The 25220-nt window shown below is 43.8% G+C and overlaps 1 protein-coding gene across 1 annotated transcript in view; it reads left to right on the top strand.

The window, feature by feature from the left end:
* The first annotated feature begins 3574 nt into the window (after positions 1-3574).
* The window catches only part of LOC138656954 (uncharacterized), a 127948-nt gene continuing 106302 nt past the window's right edge, over positions 3575-25220 (top strand). Inside the window, exon 1 of the mRNA XM_069744341.1 lies at positions 3575-3634. Within this exon, the coding sequence (XP_069600442.1) occupies positions 3575-3634 (60 nt within the window). The remainder of the gene's footprint in view (positions 3635-25220) is intronic.

The raw sequence follows: 25220 nt of genomic DNA, 5'->3' as shown, positions 1-25220 counted from the left end.
TCTTCCACCTCACCCCCTTGCAAATCAGGCAAGCAGTCTGAGCCTTAAGTCATGCAGCAGTCACTTCTGCTTTTTGATGACTCTGCTTGCTGTGGTTCCATGGGCCATCCACCTGGCCCTGGCTAACAATTGTAAGAGATTGAGTGCACTGATGCCCAACCACTTGTTCTGTTGAAGTATGAATACGTGTGATAGGTAGTGCAGCGGACCACCGCAGAACATCTCTGCTGATGATGAAACATAGGTGCCAACTGTTGGAGCTTTCTGCTGTGTGTAGTCTGGCAAGGAGGACAAGGGTGAGAACAGGGTTGAATATTATGCGGAGAATTATTATTACTATTAATTTTTTTAGAGTACCATTGCTGTACGTGAGGAAACCGTATATATTCAAAACACAAATAGAAATTACAATGAACAAACTAATAGTGACAGACAGGTGCAGAGGGTTACATTCTACAGGATAATGGGGAAGGAGACAGTAGATTAGAGGGCTGCAGCAGCTCTGGTGTTGATGAGATGGCAGTGGGGTAATTGTAGGCTGTAAGCTGTTCTGAAGATATGGGTTTTCAAGTTCCGCTTGAAAGTTCCAAATATGGGGGATAATAGGATGTGTTGGGCCACAGAATTCTACAGCATGGAGGATACTTGGGAGAAGTCTTGCAGGCGATTGCATAAAGAATGTACAATTGTGGAGGAGAGAAGGAAATTTTGGGAGGACCAGAAATTACGTGGTGGGAGACATCGGGAGATTAGTTCAAAGATACATGGGGAAGACAGATTATAGAGGACTTTGTAGGTCAGTGTTATTAGCTTCAAGTGGATACGTTGTGGAATTGGGAAACAATGAGGGTACTTGCAGATGGGAGCAGCAGAGGAGTAGCGAGGACAGAAGTGGATTAGTATGGAATGCCCCGTCAGGGCAAGGGGGATACTCTGTACCTGGTCCTGTGGTTCACAGGGGGATGTCACGGTGGCTGACCCGGTCCGTGGCCCTGGGACGTCCGTATAAAAGGGGAAGGCCTTTAAAGGGATAAGGTTTATGTTTGTGACGCCGCCTGTGGTATTTGGTCAGGGTGACCGACGATCCTTTAAGGGGTCCGCTGGGGTAATGTTATGGCAGCTAGATGGTATACCTACCCACAGGTGAAGTCTATCCCCAGGGCTTCCCAGTATGTAGATGGTAGAATGGTGAGAGGTGCAGTGAAGAACGAGGACACAGTCTGCAGTCTCTTTACCTTGTTTATTGCTGGTTTCAGCAGCCACAGTCCAGGGCACCAGATCACAGGGCAGGTAGAGTCCGGCCGGTTTGGAGGCAATTCTATAGTCTCCTTGTCCAGGTGGAAATCAATAGCCTTCCCTTGCGCTGTAGTGGTGTAGTCCCTTACTGCATAAGCTTCAAATAAGGTCCTCACAGATGTTCTCTCTCTGTCCCCCGTAGTCGGATAGGACAAAACCCGTATGACTGGTGGCTTGAGGCGGTTTATAGGGACTCTAGCTTGCCCCAGCCTCTGAGGGGTGCCACTGTGCCTCCTGGGTGTAGATGGGGACAGGTAACGTGCAATTAGCTGTCCTGCCGGTCTCTGAAGTAAGGCGTAGAGGTCCTTACTACCTCGGTGTTCCGGCTACCGGTTATCTGTGCCTCAGAAGGAGGCAGCCTGCTTGGGGCTGGTCCCCTTCTGGTATCCTCTCCTGTGCTTTGCTTTCCTGCACGCTCACTGCAACATATTCTGCTTTCTGAAATGTCTCCTTCTGGAAGCTGCAGCTCTTAGGGCATGCACAGCTCTGTTGACCCTCTGTTCTCCTCAGACGGCTGTCTGGATCTTTCTAACTTTCCCTACAGACTACCAGTTTTATAGATATATGAGGAGTCACCTAGTAAATAGGATCAAAAGCTCCCCCTGGTGGCCTGGAGTGTGAATATGTTGCATGCTTGTGGTACCTGGATGCAGTTATCCTTCCTTGCCTCCAAATGTAGCATCACTCTCCCCGAGAGGAAAGCAATGCCACTGTGGCGACCAGGACCCTGGGGTGCCACAAGTATTGCAGCAATGGACAAACTGGAGATGATGTGATGGGAGATGATGAGGTCCTAGACCCCACATAGAGTCAAGGCCATCCGAGTGAAGTGGGCAGTTCAGAGGAAGAAGTGGTGGTCCCCCAGCTGCACATGAAATGAGGGAGCAATGTGTAAAAGCACTGAGGCCAGCCCCTAGCCATTACGTTGGCTCGAAGTGAGCAAAGCGGCCAGTCCCTAGCATTTTTTTTGTCTGATTGGGCCTCCATGTGGTAGGTGTGTGCTGTGTTGCGCTGCTACGAGTACTCCACAAACATGGCCAGTGCTGATGACGCCATCATCAGCAATACTATGCTTCCTTTAAAAAACACTTCAGGCGATGATGGATCAGCTAGTGGCACATGATGAAGAGAAGGAGGAGGAAGATTACTTCTGAGATACATGGGGGAGACAGATTATAGATGGCTTTGTAGGTCAGAGTTAGTAGCTTGAGGTGGATACTTTGTGGAATTGGTAGACAATAAAGGGATTTTCAGATGGGAGAAGCGCCGACAAACTGAGCACACTAAAGCCAGCTAAAAGGAGTTCCCTGACAAGATCTTGGTGGTTTGAACACTGAATCGTCAGAGACTGAAGCGAGGCATAAATGTTTTTAACCTGAGCACCACCTGCATGACGAGGCATCTGAATGCAAAGAACGAGCTGAAAACAAGCCTGAAAAACCAGGAAAGATTCTCTTGCTCCCTATTCTGCTGTACTCTTGGCCTTTTCTTCTGCCTCCAGAGCAACAGGGCCACCTGGCTCCCCTAAAAGAGAGGATGTGACAACACCACCACCAGCAGTGTCATCGAGCATCTCCACATCATCCCATTGAATCGTTCAGCTGAACATTCCCAAAACACTGGATCCCATATTCTCCATGTGGCCTCACAAGTGATTTCTAAAGGGTTAACAATACGTTGAGATCACAGGAACCACAGTACGTGGTTCCCAGCCACCACTACTTTGCCGGCGGACCATCCCTGCACTGCACGATCATGCTGCTTACAAAATCAGGTGTGCATCTCGCAACGCCATCAGTGTAAAGGTTCACATAACCACCGAAACATGGACCAGTAAGCATATGCAGGGACGTTATATCACTCTAAATGCCCACTGGTTAAATGTTGTGGCGGCTGGGCCTGAGGCCAAAAGCATTTTGGTGCATGTACAACCACCGCAGAGGATAGCTGAATGTATTTGGGATATTTCTCCGTCCATGTTGCCTCCTTCTCCTACTCCACTTCCTATAACGGCTCCTCATCCGGTCAGCGTAACATCTGCACCACCAACTTCATCACAGCAAGGAGTAAACTGCAGCAGGCTGTTCTGAAATTCATCTGTTTGTGAGAAAAATCCCACATTGCGCAGGAGCTGCTGATAAAACTGCAGGCCACCTGTGTGCGCTTTGTGCGTTCTCACCCTGATGCTGCCCGCCTGTCCGCGCTGTAGCTTCACTTCTGCCTTCACTCTCATCGCTTCATATGTCTTGTACCCACAAGGTGGAACTCCACCTTGCACATGTTGCAGAGACTGTGCGAGCAGCAGGAGATACTAGAGTTTGAGCTGGAGCACACACGGGTGAGCCGCTCTGCAGAACAACACCACTTCACGACCAACGAGGTGGCCTCCATGCGGGACGTGTGTGCCATGTTGCACTGCTTAGAGTACTCCACGAACATGGCCAGTGCTGATTATGCCATCATCAGCGTTACTATCCCACCTCTATGCTGACTTAGTATCTGCAGCAGCTGGGAGGCAGATGAATAAAAACGTAAGTCTGAGCTACATTGGCCGTAAACCCTTTGAGCAGAACATTATGTATGAGAAGGTGTGTGCTCTCCCCAGCTACGTATGATTGCACCTTTAAGTGTGTAAACAGAGGATGTTTGCGGAGTAGCAGGAACTAAAGCCATGTGACGTGTCAGGATTCATCTCTCACAGGGAACTGTGAATGGTGAAGCTTACACAATCATCTCTTGCTTCACATGAACTGCATTTTAGCATTCATGTCATAAACTAAAGGCATAAACATTTGATATATTAAAAATATCTAAATTATGCCTTAAGGCAGTTGAATGCTTTACAAAAAAAAGATGTCAGAGGGCGAGTGGCAGCGAGGGACATTCAGCAGACCCAAATCCAGGACTGCCCTGATGTATTCGGGATAGTTAGGACTAGAAAAGAGAAGATCGATTCAAGGGACTCAGGGCAGTGGTTCCTGGTAACTGGATGGGAGTCCTGCAAATCTCTTAACTTCTGGCATCATTTGTGCGCCATGCTCATTTCTAATTGGGACCTATGTATTTATTTTTTGTTCCTTGATTAACCCCTTTCTGCCATTAGACGTACTATTGCGTCCATGTAGGGTGGGCTTTACTTCCCAAGGACGCAATAGTACGTCATATGCGATCGGCAGCGCTCACGGGGGGAGCGCCGCCGATCGCGGCCGGGTGTCAGCTGTTTATCGCAGCTGACATCCGGCACTATGTGCCAGGAGCGGTCACGGACCGCCCCCGGCACATTAACCCCCGGCACACCGCGATCAAAGATGATCGCGATGTGCCGGCGGTACAGGGAAGCACCGCGCAGGGAGGGGGCTCCCTGCGGGCTTCCCTGAGCCCCCCGCAGCAACGCGATGTGATAGCGTTGCTGCGAGGGTCTCACCTCCCTCCCTGCTCCCTCCAGCCCCGGATCCAAGATGGCCGCGGATCCGGGTCCTGCAGGGAGGGAGGTGGCTTCACAGAGCCTGCTCAGAGCAGGCACTGTGAAGGCTGCAGCGCTGCATGTCAGATCAGTGATCTGACAGAGTGCTGTGCAAACTGTCAGATCACTGATCTGTGATGTCCCCCCCTGGGACAAAGTAAAAAAGTAAAAAAAAAAATTTCAAATGTGTAAAAAAAAATAAAAAAAAATATTCCAAAATAATGAAAAAAAAAAAAAATATTATTCCCATAAATACATTTCTTTATCTAAATAAAAAAAACAAACAATAAAAGTACACATATTTAGTATCGCCGCGTCCGTAACGGCCCGACCTATAAAACTGGCCCACTAGTTAACCCCTTCAGTAAACACCGTAAGAAAAAAAAAAAAAAAAACGAGGCAAAAAACGCTTTATTATCATACCGCCGAACAAAAAGTGGAATAACACGCGATCAAAAAGACAGATATAACTAACCATGGTACCGCTGAAAACGTCATCTTGTCCCGCAAAAAACGAGCCGCCATACAGCATCATCAGCAAAAAAATAAAAAGTTATAGTCCTGAGAATAAAGCGATGCAAAAATAATTATTTTTTCTATAAAATAGTTTTTATCGTATAAAAGCGCCAAAACATAAAAAAATGATATAAATGAGGTGTAGCTGTAATCGTACTGACCCGAAGAATAAAACTGCTTCATCAATTTTACCAAACGCGGAACGGTATAAACGCCTCCCCCAAAAGAAATTCATGAATAGCTGGTTTTTGGTCTTTCTGCCTCACAAAAATCACAATAAAAAGCGATCAAAAAATGTCACGTGCCCAAAAATGTTACCAATAAAAACATCAACTCGTCCCGCAAAAAACAAGACCTCACATGACTCTGTGGACCAAAATATAGAAAAATTATAGCTCTCAAAATGTGGTAACGCAAAAAATATTTTTTGCAATAAAAAGCGTCTTTCAGTGTGTGACGGCTGCCAATCATAAAAATCCGCTAAAAAACCCGCTATAAAAGTAAATCAAACCCTCCTTCATCACCCCCTTAGTTAGGGAAAAATTAAAAAAAAGTATTTATTTCCATTTTCCCATTAGGGCTAGGGTTAGAGTTAGGGCTAGGGTTAGGGCTAGAGTTAGGGCTAGGGTTAGGGTTAGGGCTAGGGTTAGGGCTAGGGTTAGGGCTAGGGTTAGGGTTAGGGCTAGGGTTAGGGTTAGGGCTAGGTTTAGGGCTAGGGTTAGGGCTAGGGTTAGGGCTAGGGCTAGGGCTAGGGTTAGGGTTAGGGCTAGGGCTAGGGTTAGGGCTAGGGTTAGGATTAGGGTTAGGGCTAGGGTTAGGGCTAGGGCTACAGTTTGGGTTGGGGCTAAAGTTACAGTTAGGGTTTAGATTACATTTACGGTTGGGAATAGGGTTGGGATTAGGGTTAGGGGTGTGTCAGGGTTAGAGGTGTGGTTAGGGTTACTGTTGGGATTAGGGTTAGGGATGTGTTTGGATTAGGGTTTCAGTTATAATTGGGGGGTTTCCACTGTTTAGGCACATCAGGGGCTCTCCAAACGCGACATGGCGTCCGATCTCAATTCCAGCCAATTCTGCGTTGAAAAAGTAAAACAGTGCTTCTTCCCTTCCGAGCTCTCCCGTGTGCCCAAACAGGGGTTTACCCCAACATATGGGGTATCAGCGTACTCAGGACAAATAGGACAACAACTTTTGGGGTCCAATTTCTCCTGCTACCCTTGGTAAAATACAAAACTCGGGGCTAAAACATATTTTTTGTGGGAAAAAAAAAGATTTTTTATTTTCACGGCTCTGCGTTATAAACTGTAGTGAAACACTTGGGGGTTCAAAGTTCTCACAACACATCTAGATTAGTTCCCTGGGGGGTCTAGTTTCCAATATGGGGTCACTTGTGGGGGGTTTCTACTGTTTAGGTACATTAGGGGTTCTGCAAACGCAATGTGACGTCTGCAGACCATTCCATCTAAGTCTGCATTCCAAATGGCGCTCCTTCCCTTCCGAGCCCTCCCATGCGCCCAAACAGTGGTTCCCCCCCCACATATGGGGTATCAGCGCACTCAGGACAAATTGGACAACAAATTGTGGGGTCGAATTTCTCCTGTTACCCTCGGGAAAATACAAAACTGGGGGCTAAAAAATAATTTTTGTGGGAAAAAATTTTTGTTTTATTTTTACGGCTCTCCATTATAAACTTCTGTGAAGCCCTTGGTGGGTCAAAGCGCTCAGCACACATCTAGATAAGTTCCTAAGGGGGTCTACTTTCCAAAATGGTGTCACTTGTGGGGGGTTTCTACTGTTTAGGTACATTAGGGGCTCTGCAAACGCAATGTGACACCTGCAGACCATTCCATCTAAGTCTGCATTCAAATGGCACTCCTTCCCTTCTGAGCCCTCCCATGTGCCCAAACAGTGGTTCCCCCCACATATGGTGTATCATCGCACTCAGGACAAATTGGGCAACAAATTTTGGGGTCCAATTTCTCCTGTTACCCTCAGGAAAATACAAAACAGGGGGCTAAAAAAATAATTTTTGTGGGAAAAAAATTTTGTTTTATTTTTACGGCTCTGCATTATAAACTTCTGTGAAGCACTTGGTGTGTCAAAGTGCTCACCACACCTCTAGATAAGTTCCTTAGGGGGTCTACTTTCCAAAATGGTGTCATTTGTGGGGGGTTTCAATGTTTAGGCACATCAGTGGCTCTTCAAACGCAACATGGCGTCCCATCTCAATTCCTGTCAATTTTGCTTTGAAAAGTCAAACGGCGCTCCTTCCCTTCCGAGCTCTCCCATCCACCCAAACAGTGGTTTACCCCCACATATGGGGTATCAGCGTACTCAGGACAAATTGTACAACAACTTTTGGGGTCCAATTTCTTCTCTTACCTTGGGAAAATAAAAAATTGGGGGCAAAAAGATAATTTTTGTGAAAAAATATGATTTTTTATTTTTACGGTTCTACATTATAAACTTCTGTGAAGCACTTGGTGGGTCAAAGTGCTCACCACACCTCTAGATAAGTTCCTTAGGGGGTCTACTTTCCAAAATGGTGTCACTTGTGGGGGGTTTCAATGTTTAGGCACATCAGTGGCTCTTCAAACGCAACATGACGTCCCATCTCAATTCCTGTCAATTTTGCATTGAAAAGTCAAACGGCGCTCCTTCCCTTCCGAGCTCTCCCATCCGCCCAAACAGTGGTTTACCCCCACATATGGGCTATCAGCGTACTCAGGACAAATTGTACAACAACTTTTGGGGTCCAATTTCTTCTCTTACCCTTGGGAAAATAAAAAATTGGGGGCGAAAAGATAATTTTTGTGAAAAAATATGATTTTTTATTTTTACGGTTCTACATTATAAACTTCTGTGAAGCACTTGTTGGGTCAAAGTGCTCACCACACCTCTAGATAAGTTCCTTAGGGGGTCTACTTTCCAAAATGGTGTCACTTGTGGGGGGTTTCAATGTTTAGCCACATCAGGGGCTCTCCAAACGAAACATGGCGTCCCATCTCAATTCCAGTCAATTTTGCATTGAAAAGTCAAATGGCACTCCTTCGCTTCCGAGCTCTGCCATGCGCCCAAACAGGGGTTTACCCCCACATGTGGGGTATTGGCATACTCAGGACAAATTGTACAACAATGTTTGGGGTCCATTTTCTCCTGTTACCCTTGGTAAAATAAAACAAATTGGAGCTGAATTAAATTTTTTGTGAAAAAAAGTTAAATGTTCATTTTTATTTAAACATTCAAAAAATTCCTGTGAAGCACCAGCAGGGTTAATAAACTTCTTGAATATGGTTTTGAGCACCTTGAGGGGTGTAGTTTTTAGAATGGTGTCACACTTGGGTATTTTCTATCATATAGACCCCTCAAAATGACTTCAAATGAGATGTGGTCCCTAAAATAAAATGGTGTTGTAGAAATGAGAAATTGCTGGTCAACTTTTAACCCTTATAACTCCCTAACAAAAAAAAATTTTGGTTCCAAAATTGTGCTGATGTAAAGTAGACATGTGGGAAATGTTACTTATTAAGTATTTTGTGTGACATATCTCTGTGATTTAATTGCATAAAAATTCAAAGTTGGAAAATTGCGAAATTTTCATAATTTTCGCCAAATTTCCGTTTTTTTCACAAATAAACGCAGGTACTATCAAATAATTTTTACCATTGTCATGAAGTACAATATGTCATGAGAAAACAATGTCAGAATCACCAGGATCCATTGAAGCATTCCAGAGTTATAACCTCATAAAGGGACAGTGGTCAGAATTGTAAAAATTGGCCTGGTCATTAACGTGCAAACCACCCTTGGGGGTAAAGGGGTTAATAGTCATAGCAGCCAGAAATGGCTGATTGGTGCCTGAAATGGCATGTTCACACATTGCATAAATACTGCGTTTTTTTTGTTTTCAACAAGTGTCTGCAGGCAGGGCCGGCTCCATGTTTTCGTGGGCCCTGCCTGCAGACACCTGTGGGAGTAGAGAAGGAGATCGTGTGAGGATCGGAGGTTGTGTGCAGGTAAGTACCGGAAGACGAGGTCACAGATGTATGGAGGACACAAGTTGTGGATGGCTTTGTACGTCATGGTTGTCATAATAAGCCCCATATATTGCTCCATACATAATGCGCCATAGAGTATAATGAGCCACATATATTGCTCCATGCAGTATAATGAGCCCCATATACAGTTGAAACCAGAACTTTACACATATGCATGTTTTTAATATGTAATAAAAATGCCTTAAAACATTCTATCATTATTCTGGCATTTGGCAAATATTAATAATTATGGTAATCCTAATTGACCTAAAATGGGAAACGTTTATTCTGATTTCATGTCAGATATTGAGAAAAACATGCATATGTGTCTTTTCATATAGTGTATGTAAACTTCTGGTTTCAACTACATTGCTCCATATAGAATAGTGAGCCCCATGCATTGCTTTATACAGAATAATGGACCCCATATAATGCTCCATACAGTATAACAAGCCACATATATTGCTCCATACAGTATGTTGAGCCCCATATAATGCACCATACAGTTTATGATGGACCCTATATATTGCTCCATACAGAATGGGCCTCATATAATGATCCATACAAAATAGGCTCCATATAAAGCTCTACACAGTTTATGATGGGACCCATATAATGTTCCATTATATGATGGGCCCCATAAGATGCTCCATATATAATGCTCCTAATAAGATGCTCCATATATGATGGGTCCCACATGATGATTTTTTGCTCCAAACAACAAAAAAATGAAATACCTCTCCTCCCTACTCTACTCCAGACTCCTCAGGGTCGGCATCTTCCGGCTCTCTGCACTGTGACTGTTCAGGTTAGAGGGCGCACACTAGTCATGTCATTGCGCCCTCTGACCTGAAACATCACAGTCAGAGGACGCGGAAGAAGCCACAGCGGAGGAACGTGGAAAGGTAAGTATCGCAAGTATCGGGGTCCTGAACAAGCGGGGGGAGGCCCACCCATGAGAGCTGGCACAGGCACCGAGCCCCCATAGAGCACCAGTGTCTCCGACAGTGAGTGGGGCTCCCCCCGCTCAGGGCCCCGACACTTGCCCGGGTGCCTGCACCAAACTACGCAATAACCATCTTTGGTTATTGCATTTTTGCTTCATTTTGTATGTATTTCCCCTTATTTGATGCACTTTTCGTGCAGATGTGAAGCAGCATTTTAATGTTTTTATAGTGCAAAAAAGCTTTGATTCTGCACTTAAAAGAGTAACTGCAGCTTTTTACATGTGATTTTTTAGACTCCACATAGAAGACTCTAGAGAAAAAAATCACCAAAATTGCACAGTTCAGCAGCATCCTTAGGGTATGTGCACACGTTGCGGATTTGCCTGTGGAATTTTCTGTGCGGATTCTGCATCTCTTGGCAGAAAATGCAGGTCAAAATCTGTGTTTTTTATGCAGATTTTGTGCGTTTTTACTGTGGATTTGCTGCGGTTTTCATGCGTTTTTACCCCTGAGTTTTCCTAGAATGGAATGAAACGCACAAAGAATTGACATGATTCTTTTTTTAATCAGCTGTGTTTTCCGTGTGGAATTTTCCGCACCATAGCACAGCATTTTTATTTTCCCATTGATTTACATTGTACTGTAAATCACTTGCGGTTCAGCACGGAAAAAGCGCTGCGGATCCGCAGTAAATCTGCAATGTGTGCACATAGCCTTAGACGCTCAATGGGCGCAGTTTTCATGAGCTCACATCCAATTTGCTTGGACAGTGAAACACAATAGAATTTCTGTACAAAAAAAAGCAATAGAAAAAAAGCAACATTTACACTACATGCAAACAAGACCTAAATGTCCAAGCAAAGTGGGTGCTATTTCATGAAAATTCCGCCCTTGGCTCGTCTACAGTAAGGACGCTGTTATGCTATGCGGTTTTGGTGCATTTTTACTTTATAGGCTTCTATGTGGAGTCTGAAAAAATGCATTGCATATTGTTGCATTTTAAGTGCATATTCCAAGCTTTTCTGTACTAATAAAAAAACGCGGTTCCACTTCTTCCCCAAAAATACATCAAATACGGAGGAAAAAGCATAAAAGAAACGCAGTAAACACGCAATAATTCAAGAAGATTGTTATTGCATTGTACATGCAGTTTTCCTATTCTCTTATTAGTCTTGTGAAGAAGCCTATAGGAAACACATCAGGCACTTTTTATTCCTGGTACAAAAGAACTACAAATATGTTCAGTGTAAAGGCCGATGCATAGGGCAATATCACAACTCTACTTTGTATGAAGCAATAATAATAGCGCTGCCATAAAGGAATGAAACGTTAATCCTAAAGTAGCAAAGAACTATAAAAAAAAATTAAAGCTATATGGTGAAATTATATTTTTTTTTTTATAAATTACAGTTTAGTGACTATGCAGATAATATTTTATTTTTATCTAGTTTAGCGCCACTTGGATGATGACCATTTATATGAATGGTAAAATGTTACAGCAACACTGCCATCTAGTGTCTCATTTGTAAAGTAGTTGTGCCTTGGTTGTAATTTTAGGGTACTGTGAGGCAGCAAATGTGGAAGGACTTAGAGCAGTCATAGACATGGAGGTAACCACGCTGATAGTAGCGCAAGATTTGTTTTTAATATATTCCATATAGAAAGGACTCAAGTATAAAGTGCATGCATTGCCAGCATCAGCCAGTAACTGCAGCGGGCAGAGTTTGCTCTAATCAGTGCAGTTTAACCATTTAAATGACGCTGTCAGAATCCGGCAAGTGAGGAGGATGTCAGTCATTCCTAGGGGGTGATATTGCAGCAGCAAAGACCAAACTGTCCTCCATGAATAGTCGCCCTGCAAGACGATCAATACAAGCGATACAGGTATTTTTGGCTGTCATGCCAGCAATTATCTGGGTCATCAAGGACTTACTTAAAATTCAGGGATAAAGCTCTAAATTATAATAGATCTGAAAAGTTCCCTGTAATTATAATTTTCTAGATTCTGGTTTACATGTTGCAGCCACATTGTCCATTGAGTCTGCTTAAAGGGGTTGTCCAGGCCAATAGAAAATATACCCATAGGTGGCACTGTGAAGCTGTAAAAAAATTAACTAGGTGATACACACCTATCGGCACCACCTGAATCCAGCGCAGGCTGCTATCAGATCTCCGCTGACACGGGAATAGGAGACATTACTGATCCAATAGGATCACTATGGTCTGCGATGGGCTACAGTGGTCAGGAGACTTGAGTAGCAAGTCATCAGAGAAATACCCAATAATGTTCTGCTCAAGTCTCCTGCCGCCGCAGCTCGTTACGAGCCACAGAGGTCCTGCTGCTGTTGGAATGGTGGTCTCCTCTTACTGTGTCAGCGCAGACCATGGAGCCGCCTGCCCTGGACTTGGGCAGGTGCTGACAGGTATCACTTAGTTTTTGGGGTTTTTTTAACACCTCGAAGCCCCTACGGAACTTTTATTTTTCTCGGGCAACTCCTTTAAAAACATTAATATTTAAGGATGCAGATTTTTATGTTTGCAAAGTGTGTATTCAGAAGTGAATATTGTGTGTGACGTCATATGTCATCATCAGCGCTCTAAGGAATTGTGATTATTGGGTGTGCAAAAGAAAGTTTTCTCTCAGTTGGCCCAGAATAGTTTATCTCATAGATGCTGAATCTACATATAAGTGAATTTCCATGAATTTTACACTAAGTTTTGTCACTGGTTTACCATGACAGAGAGGAGCCAGACGACCACAGCATCTGTCTTCTCTTACTCCTGCACTGATTAGAAGCACTTCACCTTTATATTAAATGGTGTAAATTTATTTTACCAGTGCAGGGGTTAATCTGCTCAGTGGAGCTGAGCTCCTGGAGTTAAGGCTCTCAGCTGTGCACTTTTAGCCACTTCCATCTCTTATATAATCTGGATCCTGGCTAGCACTCATTGTCAGAGCTAGCTTATGCTGCATGGCTTGAGGTTGGTTTCGGTTATTGCTGAAGAAGGCATTTTGTGGATTTATCTGTGACTGTTGCTAAGTTTTCAGTGTGTGATAATTCCCTTTGTTCTTCAGCTTTGGTTTCATCCCATCCTCCACTCTCCAGAGCATTCCTCTGTTATATATGCGTTGTATGATTGGTATTTTTCTTTATCCCTGTTTGTGTTACCTTGTTAGTCTGGTTGGTGTATTACAGTATTTTTCTACTCCCCTCTTCCCTGGGTGGGGGAAGGGTACAGACTGAGGGCGGATTCAGGAGCTAAGGCAAGGTGAGTGTGACACCCCAGGTTCCTGGTTGTTACAGCGGCATTGCTTTCCTCACGGGGAGAGTGATGTCACGCTTGGAAGCGATGAAAGATCTCTTTTTAACCCAAGCAGGGTCCCCAAACTTTTGCATTGGCCCATTTTCCTTTTTGTAATTTTAAAATGTAAAAAATTACTTTTTTTTTTTGCTTAAATAAAAAGTAAATGTGTCATATTTAACTTTAGGCCTTTGAGAGAGGCCTTTAACTTTTAGGCCTTTCTTCAACTTGCTCAACTATTCACATTAACAGTAATTTTGACCAAGGGCACCCAAACTTTTACATGCCACTGTACATGCGATTGCTGCTATTCGTAAGCTTATTGATGATTGAGCAATGTTCTGTCATTCTGAATGCACTTGGATATCATCAATATCCACTGCTGGCAGCTCCCTTTGAAATTAGCTACCAATGATGTCTCAGATGGGAGATACGTTCAGAGATCCTGCATGGTATGGTAGCACATTTTGCCCATGCAGGTTCTTCACAGTAGTATGAGCAACATGCAGCCTGGCATTGTTGAGTTTAAGGACAGCTTTTTGGTCACTTTGTAGAAGTCACAATACCACTGGTTTTGCTATTCTGACTCCATAACTAGGCTGAGAGTGTAGGGCACTTGAGATACTGTTTCTATGGATGTTTCTATGTACCATTACTCACATGAAGAAATTTCATCAGTAGCTTGACTCAACTGCAGAGGCACGTATGAAGATTCTAGAAGAAGGTTTATTTTTAAGCTGAATTCTTGTAGTTATACACAATTACAGTTGGCAATAAAGACTATTCTGAGCCAGAGCTGCAAGACATGAGGTTTTTTGAATGGCAGATGTACAGAGAATGACATCAGAGCTAGGGAGATAGACAAGGAGAAAGGGAGGTCAAACTTCTAAAAGGCAAACCTTATTGCATACTAACGCAACAGCAATTATTAGGTCTGTAGAAGGACGTAGATCTGGGGATTTATTATGATGGAATATAGGCTGAACTGGATGGACAAATGTCTTTTTTCGGCCTTACTAACTATGTTACTATGTTAGCAATGATAGAATACAATACTGTATGATTCCCATGTCGTGGTGCATGACATCTAGCATTGATCCATTCTGTACTGCAAGTGAAATAGGATGTTACATATCAGTCCTAAGGTGTCAAACAGCGTGTACACAAACCATTAGAAGGCGATCACATGACACTGGGTTACGAGCCAGAGTCCAGCTACAGATGTTCCACTGACCTCAGGCAACCACTCTCCGATCTCAATGAGTATAAGAGCAAGACTGGAATGGAGGCTGGAATGGTGGTTTATCCTCTTCAGAGATGAGTTCTGCTCTTGCTTTGGATGCGATAATAGCTGGAGATTCGTCTGGAGACCACATGGGCAACGCCATGGATAGCCTTTCACGAGGGAACATGAAAGTGTCTCATGAGTCATTTTTCAATAGTACAATGCCAGGCTGTAAGTTGAATATGCTGATGTGAGCAGCCTGCGTGGTCTAAATGTGGTACCTTGGCCTGAAACATCTCCAGACTTGTCTACCATTGAACAAATCTGGGACATCATTGTTCAGAAATTGCAAAGGGAGCTGCCACCTTACGATCTTGATGATTTGTGTGGCCAACTGCATTCGCGTGGCAGAACATTTCCCAGACCACCATTAACCCCTTTACCCCCAAGGGTGGTTTGCATGTTAATAACCGGGCCAATTTTTACAATTCTGACCACTGTCCTATTATGAGATTATAACTCTGGAACGCTTCAACAGATCCTGGTGATTCTGACAATGTTTTTTCGGGACATTTTGTACTTCATGTTAATGGTAAAATTTCCTTGACATTACTTGATTTTATTTGTGAAAAAAAACGGAAATTTGGTGAAAATTTTGAAAATTTTGCAATTTTCCAACTTTGTATTTTCATGCCCTTAAATTACAGAGATATGTCACAAAAATACTTAATAAGTAACATTTCCCACATGTCTACTTTACATCAGCACAATTTTGGAGGCAAATTTTTTTTTATTATGGAGTTATAAGGGTTAAAAGTTGACCAGCAATTTCTCATTTTTACACCATTTTTTAGGGACCACATCACATTTGAAGTCACTTTGAGGTGTCTATATGATAGAAAATACCCAAGTCTGACACCATTCTAAAAAAAATGGACCCCTCAAGGTGCTCAAAACCACATTCAAAAAGTTTATTAACCCTTCAGGAATTTTTGAAATGTTTAAAAAAAATGAACATTTAACTTTTTTTTCACAAAAATTCAATTCTGATCCAATTTGTTTTATTTTACCAAGGGTAACAGAAGAAAATGGACCCCAAAAGTTGTTGTATAATTTGTCCTGAGTACGCCGATACCCAGTATGTGGGGGTAAACAGGGGTGAACCTAGCCTCTCTGCTGCCTGAGGCGAACGGAAAAATGGCGCCCCCCCCACAGTCCCTGCCTCACTGCCTGTGCACAGACATCCCTCCACCGGACCCGGTAATCGCCGCTCGCAGTGGCATACCGGCAGAGGTGTATCTAGGGTTTCTGGCACCAGGAACAAGAATTCATTTTGGCGCCCCCCCCTCCACCAAGGACATATGTGATTTGCACACTCAGTCATGTACCCACGAGCCGCTCTCCCTAATGCTCTCAATGTTCAGTGAAAAACTGAGAGAAGCAGAAGAGAAGCTCGTTGTCACAGGACCATAAGTATGAAAATCGCATATGAGTGAAGTGTCCATGTGACGACTACTGGAACCTGCAGAGCTGAATACTGGCATCACCATCTTCTGAATTCTCACAACGCATGCACTGCACACTACTAGGATTCTCCCTTGCCGGTGGACGGTCATGTCAGCACAAGCATGTGATTTGTTTACTTCTGACCACATTCCGCCTAGACGTGCCCGGCCTCGCTCAGTTCATTTTCAATGACGGAGGCTACACATGTCTAGTCAGCACGTGACCGCGTGTATGTAAATCGCCAGCACGAGAGAATCCTGACAGCGTGCAGTTCACAAAGAATGACTGCAGACTCATTACAAACCTGGACATCCCCTTTAAAGCTCCTAACATAAATAAAAACATGAGAATTAGTTAGTATCACAAATAACATTTACATCCAGGTACCTTAGAGATGGCGTTGACTCTGGAGCCGTTCTTCTTTTCTTCATCTTGTCCAGACCCCATGATGAGTTTTCTCAGCCACAGCCGTCTCTGCAGACTTCCATCTTTTCCGCTCTTTTGCAGAAAATCTCCACAAGACGCCCTTAAAGATACAAGTGTCATTATAATGCTCCGGAATAAAAAATTGCCCCTCACTATATTGTCTGCACAAAATATGACCCCCACACTGTCCCTATTATGGTACATGCTCTTCACACTGACCTCTCCTTTCTATACCGGCCCCCTCTTCACACTGTCCTCTCACACTGTGTCCCCCCTATAGGGCCTAGTATTTATACTCCATATTTATACTCCATCCTCCCACCCTGTGTGCATGGCTCCCCCATCCTTCTCCCCTGCGTGCATGGCTCCTCTATCCTCCCACCCTGCGTGCATGGCTCCCCCATCCTTCTCCCCTGCGTTCATGGCTCCCCCATCCTTCTCCCCTGCGTTCATGGCTCCCCCATCCTTCTCCCCTGCATTCATGGCTCCCCCATCCTTCTCCCCTGCGTTCATGGCTCCCCTATCCTTCTCCCCTGCGTTCACAGCTCCCCCATCCTTCTTCCCTGCGTTCACAGCTCCCCCATCCTTCTCCCCTGCGTTCACGGCTCCCCCATCCTTCTTCCCTGCGTGCATGGGTCCCCCATCCTTCTCCCCTGCGTTCACGGCTCCCCCATCCTTCTCCCCTGCGTTCACGGCTCCCCCATCCTTCTCTCCTTCTCCCCTGCGTTCACGGCTCCCCCATCCCTCTCCCCTGAGTTCACGGCTCCCCCATCCTTCTCCCCTGCGTTCACGGCTCCCCCATCCTTCTCCCCTGAGTTCACGGCTCCCCCATCCTTCTCCCCTGCATTCACGGCTCCCCCATCCTTCTCCCCTGCGTTCACAGCTCCCCCATCCTTCTCCCCTGCGTTCACGGCTCCCCCATCCTTCTCCCCTGCGTTCATGGCTCCCCCATCCTTCTCCCCTGCGTTCACGGCTCCCCCATCCTTCTCCCCTGAGTTCACGGCTCCCCCATCCTTCTCCCCTGTGTTCACAGCTCCCCCATCCTTCTCCCCTGCGTTCACGGCTCCCCATCCTTCTCCCCTGCGTTTGCGGCTCCCCATCCTTCTCCCCTGCGTTCGCGGCTCCCCATCCTTCTCCCCTGCGTTCATTGCTCCCCCATCCTTCTCCCCTGCGTGCATGCCTTCCCTATCCTCCCACCCTGCGTGCATGGCTCCCCATCCTTTTTCCCTGTCATACTCACCTCTCACCGCGCGGCACAGAACAGAACTTCCTGGCATCTCTTCTGCATCGTGTTCCTTCCTGTCTTCAGCGGTCACATGATAGCGCTAATTACGGTCATGAATATGCGCATATTCATGACCTTAAATGAGCGGTACCATGTGACCGCTGAAGACAGGACGCGCTGCCGGCTCTGAGACACAGTTGCAGCCACCGCTGGAGGAAGGTGAGTATTACGTCTTCAGGGAGGGGGGGCGGGAAGGAGGGAGGGAGGAGGGAGGCGGGAAGGAGGGAGGGAGGAGGGGGGGGCGGGAAGGAGGGAGGGAGGAGGGGGGGCGGTCACTTGACCCCGGAGTTTTATAAAAAAAAAAAAAACCTAGCAGCGCAAATCCAGTTACTATGGAATCTGCCGCCCCCTCTCTTCTGCCGCCTGAGCCAAAGGGCTCAAATCACCTAATGGAAGCAGCGTCCCTGGGGGTAAAGCACTGTTTGGGTGCATCACACAGCTCAGAAGGGAAGGAGCACCATTTGACTTTTCAATGCAAAATTCGCTGGAATTGACATGTCGCGTTTGGAGAGCCCCTGATGTGCCTAAACAGTGGAAACCCCAAAAAGTAACACCATTTTGTAAAGTAGACCCCCTAACAAACTTATCTAGATGTGTGGTGAGCACTTTGAACCCCCAAGTGCTTCACAGAAGTTTATAATGTAAAGCCGTACAAATAAAAAAAATCTTATTTTTTTCACAAAAATGATTTTTCGCCCCCAATTTTGTATTTTCCCAAAGGTATCTGGAGAAATTGGACCCCAAAAGTTGTTGTGCAATTTGTCCTGAGTACACTGATACCCCATATGTGGGAGAAAACTACTATTTGGGCACATGGCAGAGCTCGGAAGGGAAGAAGTGGCGTTTTGGAATGCAGACTTTGATGGAATGGTCTGCGGGCGTCATGTTGCGTTTGCAAAGCCCCTGATGTACCTAAACAGTAGAAACCCCCAACAAGTGACCCCATATTGGAAACTAGACCCCCCCCAAGGAACTTATCTAGATTGTGGTGATCACTTTGAACCCCCAAGTGTTTCACTAAAGTTTATAACGCAGAGCCGTGAAAATAAAAACTTTTTCAGCGCAGAATTTTATGGAGTGAGATCGGACATCATGTTGAGTTTGCAGAGCCCCTGATGGAAACCTCCCAATTCTAACTCCAACCCTAACCGCAACACACCCCTAACCCCAACACACCCGTAACCCTAATCCCAACCCTAAACACACCCCTAACCCGAACACACCCCTAACCCTAATCCCAACCCTAACCATACCCCTAACCCAACCGTAAACGTAATCCAAACCCTAAAACCATCTCTAGCCCCAACCCTAACTTTAGCCCCAACCCTAACCCTAACACTAATGGGAAAATGGAAATAAATACTTTTTTATTTTAATATTTTTCTCTAACTAAGGCGGTGGATAATGGGAGGTTTGAATTACTATTTATAAGCGGGTTTTTATGTTTGGCAGCTGTAACACACTAAAAGACGCATTTTATTGCAAAAAATATTTTTTGCATTACCACATTCTGAGAGCTCTAATTTTTCCATATTTTGATCCACAGAGTCATGTGAGGTCTTGTTCTTTGCGGGACGAGTTGACGTTTTTATTGGTAACATTTTTGGGCACATGACATTTTTGATCACTTTTTATTGCGATTTTTGTAAGGCAGAATGAACAAAAACCAGCAATTCATGAATTTCTTTTGGGGGGGCGTTTATACTGTTCCGTGTTTGGTAAAATTGATAATGCAGTTTTATTCTTCGGGTCAGTACGATTAAAGGAATACCTCATTTATAACTTTTTTTATGTTTTGGTGCTTTTATACGATAAAAACTATTTTATAGAAAAAATAATTATTTTTGCATCGCTTTATTCTCAGGGCTATAACTTTTTTATCTTTTTGCTGATGATGCTGTATGGTGGCTCGTTTTTTGCGGGACAAGATGACGTTTTCGGTGGTACAAAGTTTATTTATATCCATTTTTTTGATCGCGTGTTATTCCACTTTTTGTTCGGCAGTATGATGATAAAGCATTGTTTTTTTGCCTAGTTTTTTTTTTAACGGTGTTCACTGAAGGGGTTAACTAATGTGACAGTTTTATAGGTCAGGTTGTTATGGTCACGGCAATACTAAATATGTGTACTTTTATTGTTTGTTTTTTTATTTACATAAAGAAATGTATTTATTGGAACAATTTTTTTATTATTATTTAGGATTTACTTTTTTTTTTACACATGTAAATATTTTTTTTTACTTTTTTTATCTGACACTTTGCAATGCACTGTGTCAGATCAGTGATCTGACAGGCACTGCAGGAGGCTTGCCGGCGCCTGCTCAGAGCAGTCGCTTGCAAGTCACCTCCCTGCAGGACCCGGAAGGAGCCACGCGGGGCCTGCAGGGAGGACGGAGGAGACGCTCGGAGGAACGTGATCACATTGGATTGCTCCGAGGGTCTCAGGAAAGCACGCAGGGAGCCCCCTCCCTGTGCGAACCTTCCCTAACGCTGCAATCATGTCCTGGCTGTGATAGTGCCGGATGTCAGCTGCGATAGTCAGCTCACATCTGGCCGCGATCGGCCGCGCTCCCCCCGTGAGGCGCGGCTGATCGTGTTAGACGTACTATCCCGTCGATGGTCATACGGGCCTATACCACCTCGACGGGATAGTACATCTAATTTCAGAAAGGGGTTAATAACCCCAACTGATAGCAGCAAAGGTGTGTAAGTGCGGGGATTTATGTATGTGGCGCTCATAATCAATACTGAATAAATCTAAATGTTTTGAAACTTTTGCTTCTATTTTTTTCATCATTTGCATATCATTAACATGTCTATCCAAACTTTGACTTTTATCATTCATGCCTTTCCTTCTTGGTGATGAGATTTCAATGTTTGGAATCATAAATGTTAAAGTCTGCTGTGATAAAATATAAAATAATTATATTTATACGTTAACCTGCAAAAATAAATAAATGTGAAAATACTTAAAAGAAATGTATCATCAAAAACATTTTTTTTAAATTATGGAAATTTAAGTATTAATGTTTATTGAAAATAAATAAGTAATCATATTTTTTTTATTGTAAAAATATTTAATATGTTCAATTTTTAAACACTAGGGGGAGCAACTGCTGACTTTTGCTATGAAACCTTAGCCTACTGTTTGATGAGTTACAACTGCTGTAATGCCTCGCTCCTATGTTATTAGGTTCTTCAGCGGCTGAAAGTCGTATCTGTTCCTGTCAAAGCTGTCTGTTGCCTGCCACCCAGCTTTCTCAGGAAGATACTGTAGGTTCTTCAGCTACTGTTAATTGCATCTGGGGAAGCTGCATCCTCATTATGAAGTCCTCATGACATTTCTACATTCTAGTGATAATTCCCAAGCCCCCACAAGAAATAACCCCAACCATGATCGCTTAAACAAATTGAGACCCCTAGTTTCCCTCCTACAAGATTAATTTCTAAATTCATATACCTCAGAGCAAAATGTTGCAATCGATGAGTCCTTGATGAGTTACAAGGGCCGTCTGTCGTCTGTCATTCCGCCAATTCGTACCCTCCAAGCGAGACAAATACGGCGTCAAACTGTACAAAATGTGCGAGAGTACATCAGGGTACACATCCAACTTCCTAATATATAAAGGTAGGTACCGCCAAATTAACCCACCAAACTGCCCCCAGACAATTGTCTGTGAGCTAATGACGCCATTTTTACATCAAGGCGTGTGTAGACAGACAACTACTACACAAATACAGGGGCCTGTGGGTCAGTCAGGAAAAAACGAGTAGGTTTTCAGTCAGTTAGTGTCCAGACATTGCAAGTGACCAACTTCTTGAAGTGAAGTGGAATTACAGGAAGGACGTGTACATGTTGACCATGTTGCATGCGGACACCACTGTTACGGTCAGAGACAGGGGCGCCACCAGGTGCAAACAAAAACAAAATCTGCATCACAGATTAGAATAAATTTATGGGTGGCATTGACCTGGCAGACAAGATGCTTCAACCATACCTGGTGAAGCGTAGGACCAGGTCCTGGTATAAAAAGGTCTACTTAATCCAAAGTGCTCCATATAACAGTTTTGTAATATACAAAAATCCCAAGGAGCCCTCACCTCCAGTTCCAAGAGAAAACTGTTGCGTATCCATATTTGATTCAATGGCACAGGAGGAAGCTTTCGAGTCCGAGAATGTCTGGAGACTTGCAGAACGCCATTTTCTTTGCCTCGTCCCTACCACTCCCACCCAAAAGTATGCCAAAAAAAGATGCTGGGTTTGTAGGAAGCACAGTAGAAGGAGTAATTCCCGGTACTATTGCCCCACGTGCCCACCACAACCAGGCCTTTGTATCTCCCCCAAGCATCTTACAATTGATAGGGATTTTTTTATGCTTAGTGGGCCTCAGTACAGTAAGTTTTATGGAACAAGTAATGAAGAAAATATTTTTCACAATTTATTCCAGGACTTGATCACTTACATACCAAACTATTATTCGGACAAATTCTCGTCCACATGCCCACTGCTGTATACCCCAAGTTGTGGACATTTTGACCAATCATCTTAGTTTGACTGTTTTTCGACTGTCTTGCTACACAAAATTTTTATATTAGTTATATATTCATGTTGGTGATACGGGCATGATCATTTTATTGGAGGATCTCTAATAATGAGGAAGTTCCGTACTTATACACTACGGACTTTACTGCATGGTTGTTGCCGAATATCCTGTACCAGACAATACTTTACGGATTCTGTAGGGGATTGGTTGTTTTGTACATATAGTGGTTTCTACCGTGGCACGCGGGAGCCTGCTATGGTGTACCACGTCCATTGCCACATTCGTTTTTCAGATAGGGATTGAAGGAGCTAAGACGTTGTACGACCAGTCTCTGAAAGTGTCTGCCATTCTAGCCCTGCTGGTGTTCTTTCATCTTTGGAACAAACTCCTCTTTGCCACATAGTTGGCTGCATTTTCCTCCACGTTTTGCCCTTCATTCCAGTACAGTTTATTCTTCGTGCTACAATAAGCGCAATAGTGGGATAAATGTTTTGTTAGCAAGACCAATTTTTATAATCGGCGAATGTGTTATTAGGGGCAAGCCTCACTTTGTGAGTAATAATTCCTGGAAGGATTTTTTTTTTGTTCAGTAGCTCAATGCCTCTGTAAGCTTTGAATGTATCCTGGAATTCTGTCAATTTTACCCTAAAGACCAAATGGTGTGTCCAGAACTCACATTGGTGCAATATTGTATGTATTTCTGAACACTGTAAAACTAGTGTAATAAAATTTGAGGTTTGTTCCTCAGAACTTACAAAAAAAGATTTAGAAAAGAGACAGTGAAAAAATAGCAAATTGTAAATTTTCAAACTAGTGTTGCATGAACTGCATAAAAAATGGTGGCATCAAACTACTCATTACCTCCCTAGATAAATACAATAGAGGGTATAATTTAAAAAAAAAAGACATTTATGGGGGATTTCTGTTGCTCTTGAACCACACAGGCTCTGCAAATATTCCAAAAAGAGCAAAATATTGCTCCGTCCTTTCCGAGCCCTGCCGTTTGTCCAAACGGAACTTTGTGACTGTGTGTTGGGTATCGCTGCGCTTATAAGATATTTGTGTCTAAAGCAAGATTTTAGGTAAATTTTACATTTTTTTTTTCATTCCACTTTGCATTAATTCCTTTGTAGCATCTGAAGGGTTAATAGACCTTTTGAATGTGGTTTGGGGGACTTTGAGAGGTGCCATTTTTAGAATGGTGTCACTATTGGGTATTTTCTGTCATATAGGCCCCTCAAAGTCACTTCAAATGTGATGTGGTCCCAAAAAAAAAATGGTCTCGTAAATGTTGGAAAAATGAGAAATCGCTGGTCAACTTTTAACTCTTCAAACTTCCTAACCCAAAAAAATGTATGTTTCAAAAATTGTGCTGATTTGTAAAATGATATTTATTACCTATTTAGTTACATACATAGGTTGAGAAAAGACCTTAGTCCATCAAGTTCAACCTTTCTCAACCAATTGTACATTTTGTCAATAAATTAGCTATAACCCGCAATGTTATGTGTAATGAGGAAATCATCCTGCCCTTGTATAAAAGCTGTTATAGTGTCGGCCATTACTACAGCTTGTGGTAAGACATTCCACAGTCTTACTGCTCTAACTGTAAAGAACCCTTTCCTGTTCATCTGCCAGAATTATCTTTCTTCCACCCGTAATGAGTGTCCCCTGGTCCTTAGTATGGTCTTTGGAAGGAACAAGTCATGCGCCAATCCTCTGTACTGACCACACATGTATTTATACATGTAAATGAGATCTCCTCTGAGGCGTCTTTTTTCTAAGCTAAACAAACCCAACTTTTCCAACCTCTCCTCATACAGTGGGGCAAAAAAGTATTTAGTCAGTCAGCAATAGTGCAAGTTCCACCACTTAAAAAGATGAGAGGCGTCTGTAATTTACATCATAGGTAGACCTCAACTATGGGAGACAAACGGAGAAAAAAAATCCAGAAAATCACATTGTCTGTTTTTTTATCATTTTTTTGCATATTATTGTGGAAAATAAGTATTTGGTCAGAAACAAACAATCAAGATTTCTGGCTCTCACAGACCTGTAACTTCTTCTTTAAGAGTCTCCTCTTTCCTCCACTCATTACCTGTAGTAATGGCACCTGTTTAAACTTGTTATCAGTATAAAAAGACACCGGTGCACACCCTCAAACAGTCTGACTCCAAACTCCACTATGGTGAAGACCAAAGAGCTGTCAAAGGACACCAGAAACAAAATTGTAGCCCTGCACCAGGCTGGGAAGACTGAGTCTGCAATAGCCAACCAGCTTGGAGTGAAGAAATCAACAGTGGGAGCAATAATTAGAAAATGGAAGACATACAAGACCACTGATAATCTCCCTCGATCTGGGGCTCCACGCAAAATCCCACCCCGTGGGGTCAGAATGATCACAAGAACGGTGAGCAAAAATCCCAGAACCACGCGGGGGGACCTAGTGAATGAACTGCAGAGAGCTGGGACCAATGTAACAAGGCCTACCATAAGTAACACACTACGCCACCATAGACTCAGATCCTGCAGTGCCAGACGTGTCCCACTGCTTAAGCCAGTACATGTCCGGGCCCGTCTGAAGTTTGCTAGAGAGCATTTGGATGATCCAGACGAGTTTTGGGAGAATGTCCTATGGTCTGATGAAACCAAACTGGAACTGTTTGGTAGAAACAC

The sequence above is a fragment of the Ranitomeya imitator genome, chromosome 1 (assembly GCF_032444005.1).
Source record: "Ranitomeya imitator isolate aRanImi1 chromosome 1, aRanImi1.pri, whole genome shotgun sequence".
Lineage (NCBI taxonomy): Eukaryota > Metazoa > Chordata > Amphibia > Anura > Dendrobatidae > Ranitomeya > Ranitomeya imitator.
The sequence above is the reverse complement of the archived record's forward strand: the minus strand, read 5'-3'. Positions and strand labels throughout refer to the sequence as shown.